At 41.0% G+C, this 15,788-nt stretch overlaps 1 protein-coding gene and 1 long non-coding RNA gene across 3 annotated transcripts in view; one reads left to right on the top strand and one right to left on the bottom strand.

The window, feature by feature from the left end:
- NTN4 (netrin 4) overlaps positions 1-5,104 on the top strand; it is a 133,665-nt gene extending 128,561 nt beyond the window's left edge. For both annotated transcript variants that reach the window (XM_016924014.4, XM_016924015.4), the window contains exon 10: positions 3,682-5,104. In XM_016924014.4, coding sequence (XP_016779503.3) covers positions 3,682-3,818 — 137 coding nt within the window. In that variant the 3' untranslated portion in view covers positions 3,819-5,104. The remainder of the gene's footprint in view (positions 1-3,681) is intronic.
- Positions 1-15,788, bottom strand: part of LOC100612995 (uncharacterized) — a 103,529-nt gene that overhangs the window by 75,480 nt on the left and 12,261 nt on the right. The window contains exon 2 of the long non-coding RNA XR_010148390.1: positions 13,274-13,352. This is a non-coding gene — a long non-coding RNA (uncharacterized LOC100612995). The remainder of the gene's footprint in view (positions 1-13,273; positions 13,353-15,788) is intronic.

Below are 15,788 nucleotides of genomic sequence, written 5' to 3'. Positions count from 1 at the left end.
CCTCCCACCTCGGCCTCCCAAAGCACTGGGATTACAGGCGAGAGCCACTGCATCCAGCCCTAACCTTGAAGTTTCTTAAAAATTGATTATTGTATTTTTAAATGAGGAGTTTATTATTTTAGACATTATACAAACAATTTTAAGGCTATTATATTTTTAACTAGTCTGTTAATTAAATATTGAGATTGTTTTTCATGCAGAAGTTAAGGTTGCCTTTTATAATTTAAATGCCTTTTCATTCATTTTACATTGTACTCTCCAGTGTTTGAAACCTCTCTGTGTCATTATTTTCCTTTTTCTCTTCTTCTGAAAACACCATAATAGCTTTTTTTAAAGTTTAGGATGAGTTTCTTTTAATAATCTTTTAGCAGGGTGCAGTGGCTCACACCTGTAATCCCAACACTTTGGGAGGTTGAGGTGGGTGGATTGCTTGAGCCTAGGAGTTCGAGGGCAGCCTGGGCAACATGGTGAAACCCCATCTCTAACAGAAAATACAAAAATTAGCCAGGTTTAGTGGCATGAGCCTGTTGTCCCAGCTACTCAGAAGGCAGAGGTGGGAGGATTACCTGAGCCTAGGGAGGTGGAGGCTACAGAGTTCAGATGGTGCCACTGCACGTCAGCCTGGGTGACAGAGTGAGACCTTGTCAAAAAAAAAAAAAAAAGAAAGAAAGAAAAAGGAAGAACGGAAGGAGAGGGGAGGGAAGGGGAGGGGAGGGGAGACGTTTAGGGGAAATTTTTAAATTTCACATTTCTATCCCCCAGAGATCATCTCTGTTAATAGCTTAGGCAAATCCTTTCCAATCTTCCTCTGTGTGTATGTATTATATTTTTTAACCAAAACGATATCATAGTATATGCTCCATTCTGTAACCTGCATTATTCTGTTAATAAGCTTTACCTTCAATTTCGGTTGATTTTCATATTATCTAATACTCAGTTCATATTTCTATTTCCCAACTGATCCCAAAATGTCCTCTACAGCTGATGTGTCCTTGCCAGCATTCAATCCAGGATCACACGTTATATCTAGTTTTTCAGTCCCTCACCTCTCTTTTATTCTAGCACAGTTCCTTTTTTATGACTTGTTGAGGAAACCAGGTCAGATGCCCTGTCCATTATCTGACCATCAACATTTGTGTGGTTGGTTCATTTATGGTGGTGTTTAGCTTGTTCCTCTATCTCTTCTATCTTCTGTAATCTCTAAAGAAAGGCTTGATTGATTCAAGACAAACATTTTGGCTAGAGTCCATTATAGAGATCATTGTGTGCTTCATGTTGAATCATGTCGAATGCACACGGTACCTGGATAACCTCCCATCAGTGTCTCTAAGCTTGACCTTTGGATTACAATGAAGGCAGTCTGATCTCTCCATTGCCAAAGTTTTGTTTTACCTTTAGAGATAGAAAAGAGTGAATGTGATATTATGTAGCATTCTACAAGCATCCAGCTTTCCATTAACCATTCATTTAATGACTTTATCGCCAATTGATAATCCTTTCCTGAATCAATAATTTCATTAGAGTCTGAGAAATGATGTTTTTCTAATTCTTTTGAATTCTCTTCTCTTATTAGCTGGCATTCTTCTGTAAGAGGGCTTTCTCTCCCAAGCTGGGCAACTAGGTTATCATGAAATACAGTTCTTATTGTAAAGACAGGATAAATGCTACATTCCTTCCCTGTAATTTCTAATTTTCAAAGTAAGAAATGGTTTTAACAGCTACCTCTAAAGATGACAAGTTAATTTTTCTCTGGCTTTCTCGTTTTTTGGTGTCGTTTTGGAATTATGGATTTCTATGGATTTAATGTGTTTTCATAAACACAATTATTATGTTTCTTGGTGCTCAACTTACCACAACTTTGACAAGTTATAACCCCTTCCTGCTAGCTGCTGTGTCCTTTTAAAAAGACACACATTCATCTTTGAAAGCTTTCTTGTTTTTTAACACAAAGAGATGTCCCATGCTCAACTTCCTGCCCTGAACCTGGAATAAGCCGTTTTCCAAGAAGCCTGTATGGTTGTTACAGGTGCTCATTACTACTTGGATGACATTTTTTTTCTCAGTCATTTCAGTGAAAAATGAGCAATGAATCAATTTGTGAAATTAAATTGATATTTGCAGTTGAATTTTAGCATCTAGCATTCACTTAATTTCGTTTTTAAAAGTGTGCCTCTATTTTATATTGGAAAGTTTTTATTTTATAAACATAATTATTTTATCTATCCTATAATTTTAAAAATTGTTCCTAAATACCAAAATCTACGTTATTACAAACATTAACTGAGGGCAATTGTATTTCTTTTTACTAATCTATAGGTGATGAGACTGTCCTTTCATTTCTTGGATATATTAGCTAAAATTTGTTATCTAAAGCTTGAAACGAATTTTGAATACAAGGTCATCACAAGATCTAGGCAAGTTTTATCATTTATTTAGTTTTTCTTTTTTTTTTTAATGTATGACAAACAAACATCCTATTCCAAAAACACATAGGCTTTATATAGGGAATATGTGTTATTTTCTATAATTCATAGCTTCTTTCCTATATGTTTTCCCAAATGCTTGTTTCACTTTTATAAAAATCCTCCTTAGGCTGGGCACGGTGGCTCATGCCTATAATCCCAGCACTTTGGGAGGCCGAGGCAGGCGGATCACCTGAGGTCAGGAGTTCGAGACCAGCCTGGCCAACATGGTAAAACCCTGTCTCTACTAAAAATACAAAAATTAGCCGGGCATGGTGGTGCATGCCTGCAATCCCAGCTATTTGGGAGGCCAAGGCACAAGAATTGCTTAAACCCAGGAGGCAGAGGTTGCAGTGAACCAAGACGGCACCCCTGTACTCCAGCCTGGACAACAGAGCGAGATTCCATCCAAAATCAAAACAAAACAAAACAAAAACAAAAACAAACCTCCTTAATATACACTACCATACACAGTGAGTATCCAAGATGTACTGATCTAGGGCAGTATGATAAGTGTCCTTAGAACCCTCAGTTCTTTGTCATAGAGCATGGTATAGTACAAAGGAAAGGTTCTAGACTCAGCATGACCTGAGTTTGAGTCCAGATGCTGCTATACTTACAAAAAGATATCGAACAAGTTTCTTAGCCTTGCTGAGCCTCAGTTTCCTCATTTGCAAAACAAGAAGGAAAAAATTATCTACCTCACAGGGTTATTTTCAAAGCTAAATGAGATCATACGTGTAAAGCATACATGCACTAAGCGTAGTAAATGCTTACTAAATGGCAGCTATTAATGTTTCTTACTCCTTATTCCAACCTTGAATATATAAAACTGCTGGAGTCAGGCAGGCGTAGTGGCTCACACCTGTAATCCCAGCACTTTGGGAGGCCGAGGTGGGCAGATGGCTTGAGTTCAGGAGCTCGAGACCAGCCTGGGCAACATGATGAAACCCCATCTCGACAAAAAAATATGAAAAAATTAGCTGGGAGTGGTGGCGCACAACTGTAGTACCAACTACTTGGGAGGCTGAGGAGGGAGGATTACCTAAACCCAGGAGATTGAGGCTGCAGTGAGCCAGGATTATGCCACTACACTCCAGCCTGGGTAACAGAGCAAGACCTTGTCTCAAAATAAATGCAAAAGAAAACCTGCTGGAGTCACATCTCTCCCTTCAACAAAGTATGATACTATATAGCCCCTAATTTTGTTCTCTTTTAGGTTTGGAATACCTTGTAGCAGGACATGAGGATATAAGAACAGGCAAACTAATTGTGAATATGAAAAGCTTTGTCCAGCACTGGAAACCTTCTCTTGGAAGAAAAGTCATGGATATTTTAAAAAGAGAGTGCAAGTAGCATTAAGATGGCTAGCACATAATGGCACTTGTCTATGTACAAAACACAAACGTTAGAGCAAGAAGACCTCAGACAGGAAACTGGAATTTTTTAAAGTGCCAAAACATATAGAAATGTTTGAATGCATGGGTCTTATCTAACTTATCTCTTCTGGACCCATGTTTAAATACAGTTTTATTTCATGAAGAGAAATGAAAACCCCTACACTGATATCTGTTTTCTATGGGACTGATTCTGAAATTCTTAACTATTAAGAATATTTTAATAGCAGCATGACATTTAGCAGTAATTCATTAAGGGCAGTACCTCTAACAAGGACGCCTTCCAGCTTCAGCTATGTTACTTACGTTTGATGCTACTTAAAGTAATGAATGACGTTTTAAGGAATCCCTAACCCTACTATCAGAAAAGGTGTTTGTTAAAGAGCCTTCTCTTGTGTGTTATGCATGAACTTTGGTCTGTAGGTGTTAAATGGAACCTCTCCATGTGTGTATAGTATTTCCTTGTATAAAGCACTTTACTACCTACCACTTGTGTTGTGAACGTTTGGTGACTGCTGTTGAAAGAAGGAAAAGGGTGTGTGAGAAAGCCTACTGAGGCAGCAGCACTGCCACTACATGTGGACAAAAGTGACCATATAAAAGAAGTTGTGCTATTTAACTCTGAATACTTGGAGAAACTAGGTGAAGATGCAACCAGAAAGGAGAATATGTGTGCGTGAAGTCTCAGCTTTGAGCTGGAGGCTAGATTCCAAGATGACAGCCATGATGAAACTTTTTAAAAAACTAAACCAGAAGAGACTTTAAAATAAGAGAAAGAAATCATAAATGTAGACATGTGCTTGGCTAAAGGGGAAATGGACTTTAAATTTTAAAGAGCTCATTTGCAATGCACTTGTATACACTTCAAAAATTATTGTAGACACAGAATTTGTTATATTTTTGTGCTTAGTATTTAAACCTGAACATTGAAACAGTTTTCCTCCTTGTCTTTCTTAACAGTAATAGTCATTATATTTACCTGTTTTTTAACACAATGTATGTGATTGATAGTCAAAAAATCACAGTTTTTCATTATTATTCATCTTCTGTACCCATGCATAACCACTATACATAGTTTCTTTTGTACTTGAATATACAAAACATGAACACAGTGCCATATGAATAATTTCACATACAGAACCTTTTTTTCTCTGAAGTCCTGTGGACTTGCAAAAATATATATATATTGCTTTGTTAATTTGTTTTTATATTTCATATATGTAATAAAGGAATATGATCTCCTGATTTTTGTCTCATTTCTTAACTCTTTCAGTGATGCTAAAGATTATCTTCTCATAATGAGGGAACTTAAATCTAATTCATTAATTTAAGAAAATAAAAGAAGACCTGACTGACTTTCTCTCTGTTACTCCGGGGTTTTGGAATGGAGTGGAAGCTAACTCAGATGGATTTATTTTCTGTAGCCTTTAGACACAAACTTTTTTCATCAGATACATTGTGATTTTTATATTACATTAATTAATTAATTTTAACTAATTTTAAAAGTAATAAATGTTCATTGTTGAAAACACAGAAAAAGCATAACTGGAAAAAATATTTATACTCTAGCCATCCTGGGATAAGAGCCATTAGCACTCTGGTGTCTATAACATAGACTGTTTTCTGTGCATACATATATATGTTTTATATCATTGGAATTATTCTAAACATAGTCTTATGAAATCTGCTTTTTCACCTGCAGCATGTCTCTTAGCTTCTTACCTATCGTATCTTATCCTGGTAGGTGGACCACTATCTAGTATGGTTATCATTTAGAAGCAACTTATAAAACATGTTGGTAAGTATAGCATGCCAAAAAAAAAATTTTAAATACATCAGATACAGAATTTTCCATTTCACTTTATTTAAAATAACAAATACCCACTTCAAAAAGAGTAGAAATTTTTGTTTTGTTTTGTTTTGTTTGTTTTGTTTTTTGAGAGGGAGTCTCGCTCTATCCCCCAGGCTGGAGTCTCGCCCTGTCCCCCAGGCTGGAGTGCAGTGGCGCGATCTCGGCTCACTGCAAGCTCCGCCTCCCGGGTTCATGCCATTCTCCTGCCTCAGCCTCCCGAGTAGCTGGGACTACAGGCAACCGCCAACACGCCCGGCTATTTTTTATATTTTTAGTAGAGACGGGGTTTCACCGTGTTAGCCAGGATGGTCTTGATCTCCTGACCTCGTGATCAGCCCATCTGGGCCTCCCAAAGTGCTGGGATTACAGGCATGAGCCACCATGCCCGGCCAAAGAGTAGAATTTTTTTAAAAAGAGTAGAAAAAAGTCCATAAAACATTGTTAAAAAAAATTGCAGAACATACATAATTAGCCCCACCCCAAAAACACATTTATAGTATATATAGTGTTTTTAAAGTTCTGAAAGAGGGCCAGACACAGTGGCTCACAACTGCAATCATAGCACTTTTAGAGGCTGAGATGGGAGGATTCGTAAGGTCAGGAGTTTGGGACCAGCCTGGGCAATGAGTGAGACCCCCATCTCTTAAAAAAAGAAAAATAGCCAGGCATGATGGTGCCCACCTGTAGTTTCAGCTACTCAGGAGGGTGAGGCAGCAGGATGTCTTGAGCATAGGAGTTCAAGGTTACAGTGAATTCAAGGTTACAGTGAGCTATGATCATGCCACTGTATTCCAGCCTGGGTGACTGATTAAGACCCTGTCTCAAATACATAAATAAAAGTCCTGAAAGAGAGACAGATTATAACAGTATTGGTGCCTGTCTGGCAAAGAATGAAGGAGACTTTTCCTTTCTTATTTTACATACATTTGTATTGCTTGACTTTCTTTCACTAACCATGTACTACTTTTGTAATTTTTTTTTTTTTTTTTTTTTTTTGAGACAGAGTCTTGCTCCATTACCCAGGCTGGAGTGCAGTGGCCTGATCTTGGCTCACTGCAGCCTTCGCCTCCCGGGTTCAAGCAATTCTCCTGCCTCAGCCTCCTGAGTAGCTGGGATTACAGGCACTCACCACCGCGCCCGACTAATTTTTGTGTTTTTAGTGGAGACAGAGTTTCACCATGTTGGCCAGGTTGCTCTCGAACTCCTGACCTCAGGTGATCCACCTGCCTTGGCCTCCCAAAATGCTGGGATTGCAGGCGTGAGCCACTGCACCCGACCTGTAATTTATTTTATAAAACAAAATTTAACCAATTGTTTTTAAAGTGTGTTCAAGTAAAATCAGAACTGAAAGTTTAATTTTTTCTAGTTTACCAAATTGTTGGGTCCCAGTGTCTTCCCAGTCCCCTTTGACTAGAATCTGCTTCCTTCATTGCTCTTTCAAGTACCTTTTCGGAAGCAACATTCAGAAAGATAGGTTACTATTAGAACCGTTTCTTAAGGTCTTAATTCTCAAATCACTTGCAGCCTTCCAGTGCAGTTTTAAATTTCCTATGAGCATCATTTGGCTTCCAAAGTGGAAAAAAAAAGGAAAAGGAAAAGAAAGAAACCTTATGTTCCCCATTTTGTAAATGCAAAGGAGAAAATGGAGCTGGCCCCCTCATGACCCCATTCCCATTCCCATCATCCCATCATCCCAACATGCCATCATCCCAACATCCCATCATCCCATCATCCCAACATCCCAACATCCCATCATCACAACATCCCAACATCCCATCATCCCAACATCCCAACATCCCGTCATCCCAACATCCCAACATCCCATCATCCCAACATCCCAACATCCCATCATCCCAACATCCCAACATCCCATCATCCCAACATCCCAACATCCCATCATCCCAACATCCCAACATCCCGTCATCCCAACATCCCAACATCCCATCATCCCAACATCCCAACATCCCATCATCCCAACATCCCATCATCCCAACATCCCATCATCCCATCATCCCATCATCCCAACATCCCAACATCCCAACATCCCAACATCCCATCATCCCAACATCCCATCATCCCAACATCCCAACATCCCAACATCCCATCATCCCAACATCCCAACATCCCATCATCCCAATATCCCAACATCCCATTGTCCCATCATCCCAACATCCCATCATCCCATCATCCCAACATCCCAACATCCTCACATCCCATCATCCCATCATCCCATCATCCCAACATCCCAACATCCCAACATCCCATCATCCCAACATCCCAACATCCCAACATCTCGTCATCCCAACATCCCATCATCCCAACATCCCATCATCCCATCATCCCAACATCCCATCATCCCATCATCCCAACATCCCATCATCCCATCATCCCCACATCCCATCCTGCCATCCTGCTACATGCACTTTCTCCTCCTTAGCCTCTTTCAAAATAACCATCTTGGTACTAAGACAACGGAGTCAAATAAGATTTCCATCTATGGCTTCAGTGGAACCTCAACACTTCCTTCGAGAGCTACTGGGAAAGTCTCTGCTCCTGGACCTTTACTCTGTGTGCCGCTGGGCTTTATTAGTCAGCACTGAGTTTCATAATTGCCACATACCTATCCATGTGATTTGCCTGAGGTCAACACAGTCTTACCCTCTTCTTACATCATTTTCCCTGTAGAGGAATGTTACTAATATTTGCTATTTGATGCAATGGAAATTCTCAATAATAGGATAATCTTTTAATAGTGTCCTCTAAATGAGGTCAAATCTGTGGGGATATGACCATGAGCCAAATAGCAGTGTCCATCTGGCTCTGTTAAACAGAGAGCAAGGCCTATTATGGGTAAACATAGTTCTTGGGGACACTTTAGGTTCTTGCAAAACAAATCCTTTTCTAAACGATCGGAGACTTACCAATTCTAAAGGGTGGGAAAAAGAACCTTGAAAATGTCTCGTGCTGGCTGTCCCTCTGCCACTCCCCTGGAATGCCTGAGAACAAGAGTGAGCACCGCCTGGCCCGCTGAGTTTTGTGAGAAGTCCCGGGACTGAATCGCTTTTGTGCTCATTGTTTCAATGATAAGCAGTCCCTGAGCCTAACTTTATCAAAGGGCCAAACTCACATCTTATTTCCCAGTTTGGAAGGAAAATATTTATGAATAACATCAATTTTGCAAGAGAGATTGGTATAATAAAAATGGAATAGAAGCAAAAGGGTGTGCCTCAAATGACTGACAGTTTCTTTTTTTAAGTCTCTCAGAAAATGATTTGTCTGAAAATACTTTTTAAAAAATGATTCCCTAGTCCCTGTGTTCCTACACTTTCACCAAAGAAATGTAAACATGTCTCTACTTTTTGACGATTACTGATTGTGTTTGAAATGTGCATTTTTTTAAATGACAACTTCCCAGATTTATTATCAGTCAGTTTATGTATGTGAATAACTAAAAAAGCAGAATGTTAGTCATGAGAAAGAAAGAAATATGCACTGGGATAATAGATATTTCCAGAATGTGAGATGTATGTTCCATTAAGAGAGGGTTTTGGCCAGGTGCGGTGACTCACGCCTGTAATGCCAGTACTTGGTGAGGCCAAGGTGGGCGGATCACTTGAGCCCAAGAGTTTAAGACCAGCCTCGGCAACATAGGAGGACCTCATCTCTACAAAACCCACAAAAAATTAGCTGGGTGTGGTGGTGCATGCCTGTAATCCCAGCTACCTGGGAGGCTGAGGTGGGAGGATCGTTTGAGCCTGGGAGATCAAGGCCATAATTGCAACACTGCACTCCAGCCTGGGCCACAGAGTGAGACCCTGTCTTAAAAAAAAAAAGGAAGAGTGTTTTGGTAAATGCTGAATACATTTCTAGTTTCTTAGTATGTCACAGGCAGGGAAACATGTTCCAAAGTGTGATCATTAGTAATTAATTTATTATTAAATCCAAGAATATCCAAGATTTACTAGGAATGATTTAATCATAGTGTGCCCATGTGACCAGGGGGGAACAGCAGCCAGGCAAGGAACCCTGCTTCCCAAAAAGCAAAACAACCACTGTTAGCAGATTTTCACAGTATCGGTTAAATATTCTGCCCAGAAACTCCCTGGATGCCTCCTCAGCTAGGACACTACCAAAGATTTCAAACTTGGTGAATAAAAAATAATCCCAGCACTTTGGAAGGCCAAGGTGAGAGGATTGCTTGAGCTCAGGAGTTCGAGACCAGCCTGGGTAACATAGTGAGACCACGTCTCTCCAAAAAAATAAAACAGTTAGCAGGGCATGGTGGTGTGTGCCTATAGTCCTAGCTATTCAGGAGGCTGAGGTGAGGATCACTTGAGCCCAGGAGGTCGAGGCTGCAGTGAGCCATGATCTTGCCGCCGTACTCCAGCCTGGGCAACAGAGCAAGACACTGTCTCAAAAAAGAAAAAATATATCAATGCTAGCAAGCAGCAATTAAGAGTTTACTACATGCAAGGCACTTTTCTTAGTGCTTTACAGGTGTTATCCCCATTTTATGCTCCTAACCACCCCTGAGGTGCATGCTATTATTATTCCCATTTCTCAGATGAAGAAACAGAGGTGCAGGAGACTGATTAAATTGTTCAAGGACAGTCAGATAATAATTGTGAAGTCTGAATTTGAACCCATGCATTCTAACTCACAGTGTTCATATTTCAGCCCCTAAAAGGGCATTCTTGCATTTAGAAAGGAGTCCATGTGAGATAATGCCAACTGCACCATTTTCCTTCACGCCTGTTTCTTTAGTTGAGGGAAGAGAATTGAAAATCAGCATTTTCTTCCGGTTTTTTTTTTTTACACACTCCAAATTGTAATGTATTCTATCATGCCACTATGCGGCTGTGTCATTTTCTACTCCTTCCTATGGTTACAGCGCCATCAGAGTAATGCTGCCTAATGTCATTTATATTAAGAGGAAGTGGAAATGGTAAGAGTCCCTTCTTTTTTTTTTTTTTTTTTTTTTTTTAATTTTTTCGAGACAAGGTCTCACTCTGTCACACAGGCCGGAGTGTGGTGGCGTGATCACAGCTCACTGCAGCCTCAACCTCCTGGGCTCAAGCAATCCCCTTGCCTCAGCCTCTTGAGTAGCCTGTGGTCCCAGCTGGATGCACGCCACCACACCCAGCTGATTGTTTTTTAATTATTTGTAGAGACTGGGTTCTGGCAGTGTTGCCCAGGCTGGTCTCGAACTCCTGGGCTTAAGCAATCCTCCCTCCTCAGCCTCCCAAAGTGCTAGGATTACAGGCATCAGCCGCTGCCCAGCAAGAGTCTCTTCTTTACCTTTGCCCTTTTCCTCTTGGTCTGATTTTCTGAGGTCGATTTTGGCAGAAGGTCCACTTTTGCATGTATCAGTAATGATCTTGAATGAGCAACTATGAAATTCAACAGCATTTCAGATCAGTCCTGTCAGCTCTGACCTTTGCTGTATAGAGAAATTCTGCTTGCAAGATGAATGAGAAGGAATTACACCAGAGAGAGACAAGGAAATGGGAAAAAATAGAGAATGTAGGCACTTTGTCAACCAAGGGGAGGGAGATAGGGGCAGGAAACAAAAGATAATGATATAAGAGTATCAAGGAAACCAACAGCTAGAAAAAGGCAGTTTGCAGGTGGTGGAGGCTGCAGTGAGCTGAGATGACACCACTGCCCTCCAGCCTGGGCAACAGAGCAAAACTCTGTCTCAAATTAAAAAATAAAAATAAAAAAAGGCAGTTTGTTCTAGTAAAAATATGCAGAACATTTCAAGGTAGAATATATTCAGTTAATCAATTCTTCCATTGCTAGACACCATGATTTATGTAAGGTATTTCTGAATATTTATTACAAAAATTTTCCATCTAACTTTCCTGCTGTTAATTGTGTTTGAAGAGCCAGAAAAGCTACAGAAGGTGAAATAATACAGAAACTGTAAACAATGGTAACCAGGAAATTAGGGAAACCCATTACTTTTACCATATACTAAAATTGATTTATTTTTTTTAGACCAAGTCTTAATCTGTTGCCCAGACTGGAGTGCAGTGGCACAATCTCGGCTCACTGCAACCTCCGCCTGCCGGGTTCACGCCATTCTTCTGCCTCAGCCTCCCGAGTAGCGGGGACTACAGGCGCCTGCCACCACGCCCAGCTAATTTTTTGTATTTTTAGTAGAGACGGGGTTTCACCGTGTTAGCCAGGATAGTCTCGATCTCCTGACCTCGTGATCCGCCCACCTCGGCCTCCCAAAGTGCTGGGATTACAGGCCCGGCCACACAGCTGTTTTTAATGCAGAGACCCAGGCCTCTACCTCAGAGAGTCTTGATTCCAAAGGTCTAGATGGGGCCCGGGGAGGGAGATTTTCATAAGCACCAGTGGTAACTCAGATAGAGGTGGTCTATAGACAAGACTTTGAGAAGCACTGCTCTGGACACTTTTACAGAATAGACTCGACAAATCCACTTGGATTTGTCGGATATAAATCTACTTGGCCTTTGTCACAAATATTATTTTATGAATAACAGAATCATTAGTCCTGTTATGGTTACCCCAAAACTAAGATGGTGGAAAAGGAAAATTGAAAGAACCTCACATAACAGCCCTGTAGAGTCGGTAAGAGAGATTCCTTAAAGTCAGTCAGAAAGGAGATTCCTCTGGCAATTATGTACCCTTACTTCCTAACCTGGCCTTGTATAGACCTGTGAAATACCTAAATTTGTCTTTGCTATCTCTACCCCTCAATCCACTTTGTACAATCTCTCCCCAGCTACCTGTCGACTTCATCCTGCACAGGGTGTACACCAAGATGCTGGACAAAACTCTCAACTCCCAACTTTCCCTCCAGCCTCAGTCTACTTACTTATCAAGATGTTACTCTTGACCAAGAGATTGATAGGTTCATAATATAAATCATTATAATGCAATACTTTCCCATTTTCCCACTTCCCAATTTTCTCCTAACACAATGTCTTCATGACCCAAAGAAGCCAGGCATGTCTGCAAACTTTTTTTTTCTTTTTTTTTTTTTGAGATAGTCTCACTCTGTCACCCAGGCTGGAGTGCAGTGGAGCAACCTCAGCTCACTGCAACCTCCACCCCTGGGTTCAAGCGATTCTCCTGCCTCAGTCTCCCAGGTAGCTGGTATTACAGGCGCCCACCACCACGCCCGGCTCATTTTTGTATTTTTAGTAGAGATGGAGTTTCACCATGTTGGCCAGGCTGGTGGTCTCCAACTCCTGACCTCAGGTGATCCGCCCGCCTCGGCTTCCCATAGTGCTGGGATTACAGACGTGAGCCACCATGCCCGGCCTGCAGAAAACATTTTAATGGGTGATTCTAATCATAGGTATTTCAGGCACTGGTGGCAGGCCAGTGGGGGGGATATTTTTGGTCAGATGTGCCTTTCAATGCCTCATAAATCAGGCTGCCTAGGCAGCGTCGTAATTTTCCCTTAGGCAGTAGCAGTCCTGCACACACACCCCCATTGTAACCTTCAGAGGCTTAAGAATAAGGAGAAAGGTGAACAGGAAGTGACATTGAGAAAGGAAAACATGGAGGATGGCTTCACTTACCCTCTCTCAGAAATGTACATTCAAGCCACAAATAAAATAAGAGAAATCCACACGGACTCCACACTTTTCCTTCCCATTCCTGTGAAAGAGAAATAAAATCCAGGATAGCATTTTTTTGGTTACATATGGGGAGAAAAATCAAGGAGATGTACACAACTCGCATCACAGCAAACAGAATTCCTTAACATCAGAAACACTCTTACATACCAACACTCTCTTACACATGCGGACTTGCTGGGCAGTGACCTTCAGTGACCTAGCTTTTGATACCAACTGAGAATACACAACTGGATATTTTTATCCGCATGTTTTCTGCCTCTCTGATAAATGTTATACTAAACAGTGGGAAGCAAAAATACAGTGAATGCATTTTTTCAAACCATATTTACAAGTACACTTAATTTGCACGCCCCCAAATTTTATAGGTTTCACCAAATGCTTCAAGAGAGAAGATTAAGTTTAGGAACAACCTGCCTCTCCAAGTTTTCACTTGCCCCGGGATATTATCCTACCAGAACTGGCTAAGGCTCTTTGAGAAGTAGTGTTTAAAGCCTCATATTGTTCAGGCTTACATCTATAATCCCAGCACTTTGGAAGGCTGAGGCAGGAGGATCCCTTGACCCTAGGAGTTCAAAACTGGCCTGGGTAGCATAGGGAGATCCCACTTAATTAATCAAAAAAATTTAAAAATTAGCTGGGCATGGTGCCACGCACCTATGGTCCCAGCTAGTTGGGAGGTTGAGGTAAGAGGATTGCTTGAGCCCGGAAGGTCGTGGCTGCAGTGAACCATTATTACGCTACCTAACTCTAACCTGGGCAACAGAGTGAGCCCCTGCCTCAAAAAATAAAAATAAAATTAAAGTTGACTTTTCGGGATTCAATAGCTTTATGAAGTGTCTTTTCCTTTTGTAAACACAAAATAACACACGTGTAAAAACAAAACAATAAATACCTTAAGACATCACGAGTAATTTGTAATCTATAAATCTGTAAATGAATAAATAAATGTATAAACTATCAACTTTTTTTTGAGACAGGGTGTCGCTCTATCATCCTGATTGGAATGCTGTGGCGAGATCACAGCTCACTGCAGCCTTGACCCCCGGTGGCTCAAGTGATCCTCCCACCCAAGTAGTTGGGACTACAGGCATTTGCCACCATGCCTGGATAATTTTTTTTTTTTTAAGAAGATATAGGTTATCCCTATGTTGCCTAAACTTAATCTATAAATTTTTGTGGCAATAAATAGATGCTTCCGCTTTCTAACTCTCCCACTGAATAGATAGTTCATTATGTAAATTCCTTACTGAACTGACATGATTTAAGGAGAGATAGGGTTGGGATCAGCATTTTCAGAGTGTCAAACACCATCACAGTCATCATCTCAAGGAATCCTCAGAACAACTTTGAAGTTGGGATTATTATTTCATTTTACAGATGAAGACCACGAGATTAAGGGGAGTAAAGTAACTTGCCATAGGCCAGACAGCTAGCAAACTAGCAGAGCCAAAACCTATAGGTGCTAAGTTAATGAATAAACCTATAGGTGCTAAATGAGCAAATGAAGATCTACAATCCAACAACACTATATCTGCCTGATTCCACACCCTACGCTCCTGCAACTACATCACACTGCTTTAAAGCTCTGAGCTCCCGAACAGCGTCATTTGTTGGATTGTAGATCTTCATTCGTTACTTTAGCACCTATTTCTTGTCAGCCTCCTGTGCGATAGGTCCAGTTCTAGGTTCTGGAGATAGAGCAGCGCATGACACAAAATCCCTACTCTGCATTCTACACTCTCCATTCTAGTGGGGGAGGTCCTTCAGAAGATCACTTTAATAATCCCTGCTCTTTCTCTCCATTGTAGGGCTTCTTTTGGGAGTGCTCAATGCCCTAAATGGATTCAGAGAAGTATTTTGTTTCCATCACTAAAGGGAAAATTCAAAACAAGAGACCTCATCCTCTTGATCGTATTGAATACTGTTTTCCCCCAGGTGACTTGAAAGCAGTCAATGACTAAATTCTCCAGAGTAGAAAGCTGTTATAATTGGACAATGGCCACAAAACAGGAGTTTGAGTTACACTTAATGCCCAGGAGGAAGCAGCAGAATTCTTCCTCCCACCACCCATTACCGAGCTGACAAGTTCCTGCTCTGTGCTGCGCTCGTTAATTTTCCTTTTGGCTTTAAAGATTTACAACAGCTCCTGTCTGCCCCCCATGTGAGAGAAAGTCAGGGATCCCTGCCCGCCCAAGCCATGGAGAGCTAGCTGGCTTTGTTCCCCACAAGGCTGCCGGGAGCTCCTCGACTCCCGTCATGGTAGCTTGGGAAGATTCACTTGCCTCTGTGAGAAATAACAGTGACCATAAAAGAAAAAATAAATTCTAGGCATTCTTTCAAGCCTTTGGGAAGTTCCGGCACATTCCAGCTGCGAAAGAATTCAAGTCTCTCCACTCATGTCCAAGCTCCAGCCCCTTGCATGTGTGCTTTGCACATTTAATAGAACCAAGCCTAG

Source organism: Pan troglodytes, chromosome 10 (genome assembly GCF_028858775.2).
Source record: "Pan troglodytes isolate AG18354 chromosome 10, NHGRI_mPanTro3-v2.0_pri, whole genome shotgun sequence".
Taxonomy (NCBI): domain Eukaryota; kingdom Metazoa; phylum Chordata; class Mammalia; order Primates; family Hominidae; genus Pan; species Pan troglodytes.
Note: the sequence above shows the minus strand (reverse complement) of the source record. Positions and strands in the feature narration are given on the sequence as shown.